Below are 15,707 nucleotides of genomic sequence, written 5' to 3' on the forward strand. Positions count from 1 at the left end.
CAGGCTTTCTGACTGCTAATGCCAGGAAGAAAAAAAAATCAGTGATTTTGCCTAAAAATTGGTACAATAATAATGATGATGCTTTCTGGATTGAGCCAGTAGGTACAAGTTCAACTGAAATAGTCTTATACCTGATTTAGTTACTTTTTTTGGCGGAAAAGTACTTTCCCCCATAGCTTCTTTTCAAGCAATGCTAGCTCTGGGTAACCTACAGCCAGTCAAACTGCAAAAAGGTTGTCTCAAGGCATGATCATTCTGAAAAAATGCCAAGAGATTCATGAGCTGGACATAGATCACTCGCTGAGCGTTTTAGGCCACTGTGAAGGTGTCAAATGAAGACACTTCAGGCATCCAAAGCCAGGCCCTGGGGCCAGAGAGACTTTGACCCTGCCCAACCTTTAAACCTGACTTCATGTGCCGAAGATCAAAGGTAACAGAAAGAACAGTTATCACGTTACATCACGCTGTTTCAATAAACAAATGCACACATTTCCACTCTAGCTTTTCCTGTGCTTTAAGAACAGTGCAATTTTAAAAACAAACCCAGAACCACTATGATATTAAACTRCATATGTCCAAAAGCTAAGCCTGTTGTGTTTTGTTACTTTCAGTTAGTTTACAYTAAGAGGATTTTTAGGGTTCAACATACCACTGCTATCCTGTAATAATACTTCACAGTGTAGTAAGAGATGCTGTCTTATTTTTCTTCTTGGCCCAGRGTGAATAATTCAGCACTGCATGTTTCATAGTCTGAGTCATAAATGTTGAAATTGATTACACAGAGGCATTGGAGCAGYCTCTCATTTTGCTTGCTTAAAGAAGCACTGAAATTCATTGAGACATTTACAGTTCCCATGAAACTCGGGCTTCTAACTTGAGGCTTTTCATTTCCCCCCACCACTGTCAGGACAGCAACTCCAAGGGCACAGTACATGTTCAGAAATTACAAGAGCACTTAAAACTCCCGAAATTCTGAGAAGGGAATATGTGAGGAGCGTTGCTTAATCTGGCTTGCTTCTAGCAGTGAACAGGTATTACCAGTACAGAGATATATGCAAATTGTCAGTGCTGTGTAACCTCTGTGGCAGTCCCTGCTCTTCTGCCTAGGAAGAATTGTGCCATTTAACCAAGCTTCTGTTTACTGAAATTACCTTTTATCTTTCTAACACCCCTTTTGATAGCAGAAGAATGCAATTGGATCCTCCCAACCCCTTCTGCCCCAGGACAAACAATATCTCTTCTCTGTCATATGCTCAGCCTCCTCCTCAGAGCCCCATTTTAATGCCTTAACATTGAATTAATATATTTGTCAATACCTGCTCTTGATTAAGAAAAAWTTATATATTAATAGTCATCCTACCGGGAGTAAGCCCAAATACACCAGAATGTGGAATGAAAGACATTAAAGTCTTGTTTTTTTTCCAAAAAAAGATGGGATTTTGGTTCTTGCCTATGGAACARTTGTGGTCCAATGTACCAGAGCCATTTGCACTCCAGACAGAGCTGGAGTAAATCTACTACAGAAAATGCAGTGAATCCACCTTGTTTGAAGTTGTACTTCAAACAGGTGCAGCTGGCCCAAGCCTTTACACCAATTCCAGCACAAAGCAGATCCGTGTTTGCTGTTTTGGGATGGAGATCAGAACTGACTCTTGYTGGATTCCCTGAGACACTCCCTGTGGAAGAGCTCCCAGATGTAACTGGGGTCAGCTCAAGGTGATGTTGCTGGCATGAAGAGGGCATTAGCAGCACCCCTGTCCATTCTGGACATGCTGCCTCTGGAAAAGCAGTGGAAGACAAACATCTGCTGCCCCATTTAAACAACTGCATTTCATTGCATTCAGTTGTGCAGATCTCCATCCACCTGTAAGCACTATGAAAATTTTTATTGCAATGCTTAATTMTTGTCTCTTCTGCAAGCTGATGGAGGCTGTGGGAGCTGATGGAACCCTCAGCAGCCCATTCATCAGATCTCCTGTATGACCTGGACTGGGCAGGATTTTCTGCACAGAATGTTCCCCTTCCCCAGCCTCACAGGGCAAATTAGAGTACATCCAAGCAAGATACAGAGAAAACTTGAGTTAAAAAGAAATAACTTAATTATTATTTTTCTGGGACATGAGACTGACACATCCATCTTTACTAAAGCAAACTGAACAAGGATAAAAACACTCAGYGATCCACAGCCAGAAAACAACCCTTACTGTAAATGGAAGGTTTAAATACTATTTTTAGAAGGATCATCTTATAAAGAGTTGTGAAAATGTTCAGTGGCAAGAGTTAGTGCCTTTTGACTTGTAGGATATTGTATTTTTTAAAATTTTTTGTCTTTGTGATAACCTCAGGAAGGGCCATCACACACCTCACTACAGTCTCATGGCTCTTTCTGTATTTGTTTCACAGTTGCAATCCTCCCTTGTTGGTTGTATTTAGAGCATTGTATTTCAGTCCTGCTCTGATCAACTGATTCCCTATAGAACATTTGGAACAAGAATCATGTAATTGTTTATGTAGGAAAAGAGCTTTAAGATCATCAAATCCAGCAGTTACCCTAACACTGCCAAGTCATCACTAAACTCTGTCCCCAAGGGCCATATCTACACCTCCTCAAAAACTCCAGGGCTGGCGACTCAAACAACTGAGTCTTCCAATGCTTGATGAGGCTTTCCATGGAGAAATGTTTCCTAATGTCCAATGTAAACTTCCCCTGGTGGAACTTGGGGAATTGATCCCATCACTAGTTGCCTGGGAGAAGAGGCTGATCACCACCTGCCATAATCTCCTTTCAAGCAGTTGTAGAGAGCAGTAAGGTCTCTCCTGAGCCTCCTTTTCTCCAGGCTGAGCACACCAGCTCTCTCARCTGCTCCAGGCCCTTCCCCAGCTTTGTTGCCTTTCTTTGGACACACTCCAGCACCTCCAGAAAGCCTTTCTTGCAGTGAGGAGACCAAAGCTGAACAACTCGATGTACAGCCAGGTAGAGGGACTTAGGAAACATGGGATTCGATGTACAGCCAGGTAGAGGGACTTAGACCTTTGAAAAATCATTCAGCAAAACCACTCCAGGGAGAAGGACTTTCAGGTGGGCTGGAAAACACTCATTGCCACTGATGAGACTTGGGAATTCCATGGAAAGGAGCACAGGCATGAGGCAGTGGCCATCAAGAGGGAAGGGGAGGGCGTGAGCTGCCATCAGGATGCTGCCAAACCCTGCAGTCCCTCTCRGTGCTGTGTGTGTGTTTTGCAAAGCCCCAGAGCCTTGGAGGGCTTTGCCTGCTGCACGCTTCATCACCCGTGCTAGAGAAGTGCTGGGGAGGGATTGCAGTGACAACAGTAGCGCTGTTATAAACCTTTTATACCTTCCAGCCCAAGGCCCCAGAGCATTTCCCAGCTGCTGGTGTCCCCTGGGGGCTGTGGGGATGTGTCAGGCTGAGCACAGTGTCCCCTGCAATGTCCCCACAGTGGCTGCTCGCCCCCAGTGTTTCCCTGCTCGCCCCCAGCATTTCCCTGCTCGCCCCCAGCGTTTCCCTGCTCGCCCCCAGTGTTTCCCTGCTCGTCCCCAGCATTTCCCTGCTCACCCCCAGCATTTCCCTGCTCTCCCCCAGCGTTTCCCTGCTCGTCCCCAACATTTCCCTGCTCTCCCCCAGCATTTCCCTGCTCACCCCCAGCGTTTCTCTGCTCGCCCCCAGCGTTTCTCTGCTCGCCCCCAACATTTCCCTGCTCGTCCCCAGCGTTTCCCTGCTCGTCCCCAGCATTTCCCTGCTCACCCCCAGTGTTTCCCTGCTCTCCCCTCTCTGGGCCGAGCTGGTTTGGTTTGAGCTCTGGCAGGGAGTGTTTCAGTTGCATCAGTGCAGAGTTATTCTGTTCCACGGGCAGCCTCCCAGGCTAATGCAGGATTTTAAAAGCTTACTTAGTGAAGATCACATTTCATCTTGTTTCATCTACCACCTCCCACCCCAGTCTCAAGGCTAAGGACAAAAGCAATAATTTAACTTCGCATCAATTTGCTGCTGGTGTCCTTTCCCCGTGCCCAGGATTTCCAAATGCCAGGCATTGCCATGTCCCCAGCAGGCACTCCAAGCCCACAGTGACATAAAAGCCTTGGCATCTCTTCAGGAACACAGGAGGAAATGAGACCCAAGACACCCACAAACTGGTAGAAAGTAGAAACTATTTCAGTCTGCTCCTGGGTTTAGAAAGTCAGTGCCAGGACAAAAGACTGTGGAAAATGTTCTCTTACAAAGACTCCCAGTAAATGAGAAAGGTCAGCAGTTACAAAGCTGCTAAAGAGACAGTATCTGTAGCTAATTAGATGGGCTGCTGCCTGCCTGTCTGAAACCCAAGGATTTGCCTGTGAGGTATTTTAAGTTTTTAGGGCCTTGCCACCCTTGTGTAGTATGCTGAAGTAGTTCATGCACCAAAAAGATGTGTCTTCTCCCTTTCTCTTWTTGTTAATACCTTAAATACGTAATTTTGCTCTCTTTTAGGGCTTTATTTTTTAGAAAAAGCAGGTGAAAGTAGGTAAAGGATAGAGCTTCAAAACCTCGCACATTAGCGTGAACTTCAACTTATTTTGGTGGCAAAYTAATTTTGTGCATATTTTTTCATTAGAAAAAGTTTTAGCATTTGGAATGGCCAATTCCAACATTTTCCTAATGTATTTTTTTAGTTTAAAGTGAAACAAAATTCCTATTAAGGTCATTTTATCTCATCATCTCCAAGTCAGCATCTATCCTCCTTTCTTAGCACATCTCTGTTCTTTCCCTGCTGGAGATAAGCTGGGGGATTTGCATGCTATTTTCTCACTGACTCATTTTCCAAATATGGCCATTTAACAAATATTATTTCTGCAGGCAGCCATCCCCTTCAGAGCCCTCATAAAGGAAATTACTCAATCAATAAAGTTAATTTTCCCTCCCCCCTGAAGCAGAYGCCCACCTCAGCAGATGCTCAGAAACAGACTAAAACAAAGCTGGAAACCTCCTCAGATCCCAACACCTCCTGCCAATGTCATCCTGCAGCTAAGGTGGAAATGAATACTTTATCTATACTAGSAAGAAATGCAAAGAGCAAGACTGCTCTGCTTTTTTAATTAGCTGACTGAAAGATTAATAAAGAGCAGTGATGAGCTCTGGTCCATTCTCACTATGTTTGGAGTCAACCCACTTCCATGATAAATACTGTTCTCATGTTGAAACAAATTCAAAGTTGGCATTAAGCCCTCCTAGGTGCCCCTTGTGCACAGCCTGAGTTGCCACAACTCTAAAACTGTCCCAGTGGGACAGAGGAGATATTCCCACTGCCTTGATCCACCTCAGGAGGAGTCTGCACTGCAAACGAAGAGGAGACTCACCTGGATAGCCYRAGGAAACCCTGCAGCTTATRKATACTCYKKGGAAAATCCTCAAAACCTCTTGAGWAGAGTCTGCTTTTACAAACCTGTGGGAAGTAATAAACAGCAATATTGATCACAGGAAGAAAAAATGGCACCTGCTTTACTTCTGTTTTGAATAAGAAAATGAGATTCAGTGTTGTATATACTAAAAAGGGGAGTCTGCCTTACATGAACCTGATTTTCACGGACAAAATCCAGACTTAAACTGAGAAAGTTCAGAATAAGGTTCCCATTACACAAGAGTCTTACCTTGTCTAAATTCTTGCCACGTGCAATCTCCCTGCTTTGAACATGTTGGCAAAGGCAGCATAGAAGTTGGCCCCAGTTTAAATTTCTGTGCAAATCACACTTGGGTAGAAGGGGCACAGGATTTARTGAATGCATTAGCTGGTCTTAGATAAAGATTGGAAGAAAACAGAAAAATGAAGGTTTCAATTTAAGGTCTAAGAAAAGAGAAAAAAATACAGGTGTTCTGAGGAATAATATCAAGTTAAGTACTGAGTAAATTCCACCAATGGTGCAGGGTAGGGCTGGGTGGGGAATGCTGCAGATATTCCAGGAACCTGCCTGTGAATTTCTACCACCTTATGCAGGTGGGGTAGGAATTTTCCAAAGCAGAAGATACCAGGGGAAGACACCCCCTGCTTTGATTTTGTGCAAAAAAGGAAGTGGTTGAGTGTGAAGAGAGCTTTGCACTCAGACCTTGGCAGCTGCACYCACCTGTGGCTGCTGCTTTAGCAGYAATTTCCATCCTGCTGACACCTCGGGCACTGGGAGAGATGGTTCAAAAAAATTAACCACTGTAATTTCAAACAGAGCTGCTGCTGTTAAAGGATAAAGACAGATCAATGATGAATAGAGAAAAATAATATCTAAGAAGATCTGATCAGTCAMTATTTGATGGGAGATCCAACCTGAAAGGATGAAGCTGGGTAACACAATGCAGCTTGCTTCTTAATGGGACTTCTGGTGTGGAGAGCAASAACAGTCACTGCGGCTGGTAAAATTAGGGCAAAAGCTTGTGCCTTCACAAGTCCATGGGCTGCTTCAACTGAATTGGTAATATAAAATGGTGGGCAAAACCTTCCTGTGACTTGAATAGGTACCTGTGACATGAATCATATTTCATGAGCTTAAAACGTGGAGGTGCAGCACCTTCCCAYCAACAGCTCCTGAATATGAACAACTCCTCTGCTTATTGCTGGGCAGCAGCAGAGCACCAGGGTAATTATTTACTTTGGATTTTCTACATAACTACCTGGGATAAATGCTGTCACAAGAGTCCAGCTCCAGCTGTGCTGAAAAGTACAAAGATTAAGGCTATTGCTAGAAACGTTTACGATGTGCCAGGCTTCTGTGCAGAGCGGTGTTTGCTGCGCCACCCTTCCTGGGCACAGAGTCACTGTTTTACTGACACCGAGCTCCCAGTGATCRGGGCTGATGACAGACTGCCCGCACACGGAGTTTCCAGGCCTTGAGAAAACTCTCTGCACCTCCTCCCCTGCGATCACATCTGATCTGAGCAGCTGTCTCAGGCATTTAAGCRCAGTTTTTACCTAACCACGGTAGAGGTGGTTACATTTACAGGTCAGAAACCTGGTTTGGACACATCTGAGTGCAGGGAAAGGCTGCTCTGCACTGATCATTAACAGCCGTAAATTATGTGCTAATTGCTTAGGGCTCAATTATTGTCTTTGTACAGGAAATAATGAACATGAGAACATCTATAAAATCATTAACAAGCTCTTTTTTTTTTCTTCTTTTTTTTTCCCCATATTTCCTTGGCTTTTAATTTGATATACTTCAGTTATTCTTTTTTAAATCTTCTTTTTTTTTTTTTTTTCCTTATTTCCTTGGCTTTTAATTTGATATACTTCAGTTATTCTTTTTTAAATCTTCTGTAGTTTTTCTTATTTAATCAGACATTTTCCATTCACAGAACCCTATTTCTTTTGCTGCCATCATATTTGTAGTCTCTCCATTCCACTGAAGGTCTCCCAGTGTAAGGGAGGGGCTTTGCCTTTTGGTCTCCCAGTACTGGGCTTTATCAGTGAATTTTGAAAAATAAAACAGGGCTTTTGGAAAATTGTCAAAAGGTGATTTTTCTTTGAATGCAAAACACAAACTCCAAAGATCTGRGTGTGGGTGAAAGCTAAGCAGGCCTTGATCCATCTGGTTCTGAAGAATGACTGAGAAACTATTCCTCCTGTTCCTGGGGATGGATGCCTGTGCTGGAATTGTGTCCCACCCTGGAGCYGGGGTCTTGCACACCCCCACATTGCTCTGCTGAGAGCAATCAGCTGTGTGCTGGATTGCTGCTCCTCGTTCTTACTCAGAATTTTTCAGCACCTGGGTGTCGCTGTCTTGCTCACATATTTATGGAAGTCAGAGAAAATCTGACCACCTTCCTTCGTGAGTTTTGTAGAAGCACAAGTGGAGCCTCTGAAAAGCAGCATTCATGGAATCATCATTGACCCAGGATGGATTTTTTTTTTCTCCTTTTCCAAATATTACTGATGCATGAAGAGATAGGCATTCAGTTCARCTTTGGCTCCTCAAATTAAAAATGTATGTGCCTTGTGGTCTGMTGCACTAGAGGTGCTTGTACCTGTAGGCTTTTAGAGATGATTATAATTGATCCTGTACTGAAGTGGAAGAAAACATATTTGCCTTGTGGAGTCAATGGAATTAATCATCAGCCTCTGTGAGGACTACATTTGGAAGAAWTCTCTGAGCAGCAGGAGACAACCCATGATGCTTTTGCTCTTGGGATCTGMTATCTTTTCTAAGAAGCTATTATTATTATAAAGCACTGACCAGTGCTTACTTTCTCACAGAAATCTTTGATTTGTATCCACAACTGTGCACTCCTTACCACAGTATTTTCCTCACCATAATTCTCATTCCAGTGGTTGCTTATGGGTAAATAAAAGCAGAGAATAAAAGCAGAGCAGATGATGCAGCTGCTGCAAAGCAGGTGTTTTTTCTTCCCCATGACCTATGCTCCCAAAGAGTTCAGCAACAAGAAAATTGTGAATCCACAGCCTCAGTCTCAAGGTGATGGCCACACCAAYGAGTCTCCTGCTTTCTGCCAGAGCTTCTGCCTGCAGTTCTGCAGAAAGGCTGCAAGATGCTCTTCTACTGTTTTCCAGGAAAACTAACTCTTAATGTCAGGCCACAAACAGCAGCTGGAACTAAGACTACCCTTCCTAGTAGTAAAATGTGAGGACATTTAGAAAATACAGTTTATCTGCTGGTCATTAATTTGGCAGCAGCGAAGAACACAGGTGGTATTAAAAATATTCACTGGTGCAAGGTCAGATAGAATATTTTCTCTATAAGCCATGGGCCAGCACCTTGTCTGCCGTGAAGTGTGGTGTACACTGACCTGAGCTGTACCAGGGCTCAAAGCCCACAGCCACTGCCTCCCTGCTGCCAGCTTCCTTGCACAGAGCTGCAGAAAGCTCCAACAGTGCTGCACCAATGCAGCTGTGGAGCTTGTGCCCAGCTGTGGCTCACCYTTGTGTGCTGAGCAATTTCCTCCACATGGTGCTCTCTGTGATGTTACATCTCTGGAAATTCTTGTCCTCACCTGTTGTTGTGCAATTGAGAGAGGTGAGAACTATCAGGCTGAAGACTGAATTTCTTATGGGCTATTCAACTTTGGTTTTAGCCAGTCTCCTCTTGTGACTWGCAGTAGAGGACATCAGAATAGAGAAAATTAATGTACAGCCCTCTCCCTTAGAAAGACAAGARGCCTCTCCTATCACATCCACCCCCTTCTCAAAATCTAAAAGATATTACAAGGAACACAGAATAATTTATCTCCTTGTCAGCTTCTTTAAGCAGTGATTATTGCAGTTTCCCCATGCTAGGAAATAAGAGTATATTAAAGYTCTTAGGACGAAGGCATTTTACTCTGATTTTTTTACCCCTGACAATTTGTATGCCATAGAATAGTCTTGGCCAGGAGCTGCAGGCAGAAATCAGTGTTTTGAGGCTGAATGCAGATGGTAGGCAGCTCATTGTGCAGTCACTGAAAGGCTTGCCTGGCACTTTTCTGCAGTCAGGAAACAGACCTGAAAAGATTCAGGTGTGAATTCTGATTTCACATTACTGTTACCTTCAACACTTCTCTTGCACTTGAATTACTTTCTTGGGCTAAGCTGCTCGATTCTACTTTAACCTGTGGCCACGTTGCCATGGCAAAGTCACTCCTGCATGTGTATGTTTTAAATACATAACCTACAAAGCACTTTGGATTCCTTTGAAATGGTAGGCATCTATTTTCCAAGTGATTTTCTTGTTTTAAATACAACCTGTGAAACAAATGAAAAGATGTTACCAGCAGGCCAATTTGTATTTCCACAACAGCATCACTAAAAACCTATGTACACATCTAGCATGTTACACRTATGAGTATTCCTTCAGCACACGCCTTTATAGGCTCAGGCATCTACATAACATRTTTGTTGCAACTATAGAAAACTATACTACAGCAGCCCTGGGTTGATAGCAACAGTGCAGATTTTTTCCTTTGTAGTGTCACTTCTCTAAATAAGCTATAGCATTATTTATGTATTTATTATTGTGTTTACAAAAATTTCCATTAGCAAACATTTTTGATTTTAGATGTCTCTGAATAAATTATTTTAAAAAATCAAATTACATTCTTTGTGGGTACTAAAGTGTTTTATAAATTCATCATCATAAAGTAGCAAAGCACAGGAGCAGCAGTTAAACTTTCCTGGGCTCACTGTTTAAGATGTTGAGAACTCYTGGTGCTGGGTGTAGCATAAGACAGGAGCACATAGAGCACTCTCTCTACATCTGCATCACTTCTAGCAGGTTACAGGGAGGAGAATGGGAATAAAACACATTTTAGAAACTAGTCAAGACAAAATCATGCTACTCTAAGAACGACATGAACAGAGAAATTGGAAGGGAAATACTGGCTATTAACACGTTCTGCTGGTTCTGGAGATGTACTAGGACACTGAAATCTGTAAAGGCTACTGGCAGCAGGACTGGGAATCTTCAGGGGCACTGACACATACATGTGTAACAGGATGACATTAAATCCAAGGACTTTAAAGTCTCTCCAAAACTGGTATTAAGTACAGCTTTTCTYAAGTTCCTTTTTGTAATTATTTTCCATATCTACAAGTGCACCTACTGTAGCTATTTGTGTGCTACAGGAAAGGACAGAACATAACCTATAAATAGAAAAGATAGACAGGGTGTTTTTGCATACAAGMATGTTTTATTTTCCTGTGTGAGTTTAATGGGATAGATGCCAATGCTTTTATGAATTATGAATGCAGCAGTCTTCTTTCCAAATGAAGATGTTGGAGGTGTGCCATTGGAACGAAGTGCTCATATTACATACTGCCAGCAGATTCCTGTTGCTTTAATGAAACCTAAATTACTGAAGCACTTTTCTTCTGAAAAACATTACTCTTGCCTATAATGACGTTGCACTGCATATTCTCCTCTAGAATAAAAGAGGAAAAAATAATTAAGGTAGAAAGAAATGTGAATCACAGTTCTAACAGGGAAATGCATGTGCTATGCCCTTGATGTAAACAGCTGTTTGTATACCACCTACCTTCCTCCTTCAATAAAGCATAATCCAGCTTTATGACTTACCAGGCATCCATTACCATTCTTATGCATGGGATTTTTTCCCCCACAATGATTCTCTTTTTAGCTATCTGAAACAAATTATTTAGAATAATTTAMTCACTGTGTTTTAAATGGAAATCTTGCTTGAGGAACATTCCCTATTTAGGAGCAGAATTTTGCGTTTACATACTGTTCAATTTCTGTTTGATAAAGAGTATAATGGCATTATGTCGAAGCATTACGTAGAGTTAGGGTTTTTTTTTTTTTTTCACAGCCCTAAGTCTCAAGAACACTTTTAAAAGAAGGGAAAGTGTTAGCCTATGACCTTTGACAAATCTAAAGGTCAAATATCCCAGGTGAGAAAGGTTCAAAGAAAGCCACTGAGGCTGCAATGCTTCATCTGCACAGGTTACAGAGCAGCCCATGGTGCCATAGCTGCTCTCAGCCCATTAACACAACGAACAAATCCTAATTAATCATATGTATGGATTGCCATGTCCTGCATATACCTTCACATTTTGTGCTCACAGGCGATTGGGTATTTTTCTGCTAACATGCAGAAAGATTTTACAAGAGCATCTTTGTCTCAGATCATTTYAGTGCAATCAGCAATTCTTTCTATTATTTCCAAATCTCAGAGCTCACGTGGTGGTAATGCAGGTTTTGTAGAGCAGCTCAGACAAAATGCACAAGTTCTCTTGAATAACAGGGCTCCCTCCACTGTTTTCCTTTGCAGTAACTCAGTTTATAGCATGAATAACATTACTTCACATGGATATCATAAGGATATCCTCTAGCTTCCAATTTGCATGTACATTTATTTTACAGTACCTTAGAGTTAAAACAACCCAACAATATAATAAAGGTAAGTGCACAGAATAATAAATACCATTGAAACCATATTAACTCAGAAAAACATCAAAAAGGGAGAGAACAAAATTAGGCTGTGAAATTAGGTTAAAAAAAAGTTGCAGAAGCTCTATGGGGTTGTTTGTTTTTTTTTAAAGAAAGCCTCAAACATAGTCACACTGTAACCTACCTGCTTATATTTTACAAATGGGGTGCCAAGTCCAGGCAACTTCAGAACTCTGCACCCATGAAAATGAATGGCAGCACTGCATGACATCAACTAGAAGAAAATCAGGCCATGTGAGAACCTTCTGKTTTTTTCTATAGTGCATAATATTACTGCATGCTGTTTTCTACTCACATTTCTGTGAGCTGTCAGTATGCTTGCATGATTATGATATAAAGCTAGCAAATGTTTTAATTCAAATATTACAAACTAGAGAGAAGTCAGATAAAACCAGAGATTTTTTTATTGCACAAAATAAATTATATAGAAACAATGCAACAAAACAACTCGTATTGTAGGCTGCACAACAGATGTTACAACATGAATATATTTATTGCTTTGAGAAAGGAGCAATTCAGTGCTAGTAAGCAGATTAGTTATACTTCTTGCTCATCTAGATTTTTCATAAAATTAATCCAACTGGGCTAGAGGCATCTTGCAGCATACRGGTCAGGCCAAATTGACATTTGTTATCAACCATTATAAAGGTGCTGTAAAGCTTCTTGACATTAGCATGAAACACTCAACATCACCAGTACTGAGTCATACAGGTAGTTCACTGTTAGAAATATAATTACACACCTGATACATTTATACACAAGGTTCTAGAGACCCATTTACAGGATTTGCATGAGCTGTTGTTTCAAAATAAATCTTGCTTACAAATGTTGATGCAGATTTGCACAGGTTTCACTCTACATCAAGAGGCACGACCAYGGGGTTTGGCGAAAAACCGCCAAGTACTGGCACTTGTCCTCACTAATTGTAAAACTCATCACTAGTGCTGACTCAGTTGTGTCTCATTTTTTCTAGGGCCGCACTCAGCTTCTAGATTAAAAAAACCCTCACATTCCTTTGGTAGAACTGGGTGAAATTTACAGTGCTTTTTTAAATACTTCAAAACAACATATTTGGTTCTTGAAAAGACACAAGCCTGCAGTACTGGTATTGCACTCAGATCAAATGGATTTTAGTTTTTAAACTGCTACTTTGTGGACCCTGAGATGTTGACCCTAATGAATTACTACAGAAATYAGCTCTTAACAAAAAATTATAAAAATGAACAATGTTCATATGTAATAATACACATCAAATCCTCATCAACTGCAGATCTTTGAGAAGCATGAACATAAATGAGAGAATGCCATTTCAAGCGTTCATAATCTGAGTCAAATTTTCCCCCAAATTGTCAAGGACACAAGCATTTACCCAGTTGAGTTCCTACCAATGAGTTCTACTGCTAGTGTACACACTCACTATTGCAAAACTTACTTATGAGAAGGTTCATATAATAAGAGTAAATATAAACAATATTAGTCACCCATAAAAGGAAATTAAGTGAGGAAGTGGGAAGTCTGGCTCATTTCAAGTCTCAGCTACAAGGATAATTACAGAAAGTCACTTCACTGAGGTCCAGCTGAAGAACTTAACTGAGCATCAGACCCATGGAGTAGAGCCCTGTAGAATCCCACTGAAATAAGARATTTTGGATTGTACACTAATAACTGCAAACCAATATGGTTGCCACTCTTTACTGTACTTTAATAAAATCCTTTACTGCATTTTTCCCCGAAACTGTGTTAATGCATTATGATGAATCACAACAGTTGAAAGTGAGGTTGCAAAGAGCTGCAAAATATTACAAGAAGTGAATTATTCTGGATTTAAAAAATAGTATTTGCACAAATTCTCAGAAACTTCAGTGATGCAATCATGTTCCACACATGTACCCAGCAATATTTTCCTTAGAAAGAAGGTAAGCACTAAACTTGACTGATCTTACATACTTTTTCATCCAGGGGACTGTTTATTAAATACTGCATGTAAAATTCTATCATCTTCTCATAAAAATGTTAGTAAGCACAGTAAGATTCAACTAAACAACCAGATATACCCTGACATGTCCATTGAAGCACATACATTACATAAAATTGTTAGCATTTTTTGTACTTGTTATGAAGTAGAAAAGTTATAAGGCAGGATGAAGCTAATATCAGAGATGAAAAACAGCACCACAAGCCTGTGTTTTGCAATTGCTTTCTGATTGGACACAAAATATATTATCATAGTCAGATACAATTGTTTAAGGTGAGAAATGCATTTAGCCCAGCTGTACTAACTATACAGCTTCACACAGAATAAACATTCCATAAACCAACAGAAAATGCATTTGAGCACAAAAAATAAAAATGTGATTCTCTAAGCAGCATTTTGTTTTCTTTTTTTTTTTTTTTTTTGTTTTCTTTTTTTTTTTTTTTCTCCAAAACATTAACATAGATAGATATTGGACTGATTAAATATCTACAAGTGCTTTTCCTTTACAAAAATACATATATTCTTAATAGTAGGATAGACTGTCATTAACAATGACCTGTGTTTTTTTCACTTCAATTTGAATGATTTATAAGCTAAATTTTACAACCACAAAAAGGTTTATTTGTAATAGGATGTTATCACTTTTGACAAAAAGCTTAAAACATTTTATATTTTAAAACAAATTCGCAACTTAAGATCACAATATGTTCTATGAGCTCTAAGTACTGTGAGGGCTGCTTTATTAAAAAACTGGTAACTACTGATCAAATGCAAGGAAGCATTAGAATGTTATTACTGCTCACCATAGGCTCCTTTCTTATAACTTGGATCACAGCTTATATAAGGACACTTAGGCCCCCACCCCCAAAAAATCCATTGAGAGTAACCCTATATCATCTATTCAGTAGCCTGGAACATCCAGCAATTCAGGCTTTGCATTAATTTTTAAAAAATKCAAAATATTTTCCTTTCAATAGTTAAGTCTGCAATAAGGGAAAAAATGATGCATTGCTTCATGTTTATGCTGAGAAGCATCTATTTGAGGAAAAAAATACGATCAGTATTTAGAATTAAATCTTTCAGCCAGCTTAGTTATTAAATTGACCTATTATTTCCAGTTTAGTTAATCACTATCCTGGAAAAAGAAATCAAGATAATTTGGAATTTTTGTTATCTCTGTTTTATACTGCACAAGTAAATTATCACTTCTTGCTAATCAATGGTCTCGTGTCAAGGACAGCAATGCCATTTGCTAAAAAAATAGCTATAAAAATCTGTAAAACATACTTAAGATCTTCTCATTATTCACCAAGTCTGTCCTTTCCACCCTCCGAAATATTACTGAACTACGACTAGAAACCCCAAAAGTAGCTTGGTGACTGTTTTGTGCTTTGGAAGGTTTACAGGATTGACAGCACACTGAGTTTTTTTGTTAGKTCACAGGCCAGGTATAGCAGACACATCAGTAAATGCAAGCCTTTGTGCTTCTCCTCAGGAACATGAGCTAGGACCCAGAGCTACTCTACGTCTGTTATCTCAACCTTTATGCTATTCCTGTTGGTTTTTTTCCTTTTCTTATTTGTTTTGGAAACTGCTAGGTGTGCCTAACCCTTTAGCTTGGTGACACAGACACCACCACTGCTTCAGTTCTGCTTGACTGACTCCAGCTGTACCTCCTGACCACTCAGGAAAAGTGTCAATGTCATATTCCAAGTCTGTTTCTGGGTGGCTTTACCTTTGGTATTAAATAGGTCCCTTGAAACTATTAGGCAATCAGATTATCCATAAAAATAGATAATT

General features: G+C 40.5%; 1 protein-coding gene across 4 annotated transcripts in view; it reads right to left on the reverse strand.

Annotated features, from left to right (window-relative positions):
- Nucleotides 1-10,645: 10,645 nt before the first annotated feature.
- PCGF5 (polycomb group ring finger 5) overlaps nt 10,646-15,707 on the reverse strand; it is a 59,938-nt gene continuing 54,876 nt past the window's right edge. For 2 of the 4 annotated variants that reach the window (XM_057370935.1, XM_057370934.1), the window contains 3 exons: nt 12,057-12,146; nt 11,001-11,106; nt 10,646-10,886 (listed from right to left, as the gene is read on the reverse strand). In XM_057370935.1, coding sequence (XP_057226918.1) covers nt 11,038-11,106; nt 12,057-12,146 — 159 coding nt within the window. In that variant the 3' untranslated portion in view covers nt 10,646-10,886; nt 11,001-11,037. The remainder of the gene's footprint in view (nt 10,887-11,000; nt 11,107-12,056; nt 12,147-15,707) is intronic. The other 2 variants (XM_057370936.1, XM_057370939.1) reach the window with 2 other exon arrangements.

Source organism: Malurus melanocephalus, unplaced genomic scaffold, assembly GCF_030028575.1.
Source record: "Malurus melanocephalus ecotype Western Australia unplaced genomic scaffold, MMel_1.1 scaffold_137, whole genome shotgun sequence".
Lineage (NCBI taxonomy): Eukaryota > Metazoa > Chordata > Aves > Passeriformes > Maluridae > Malurus > Malurus melanocephalus.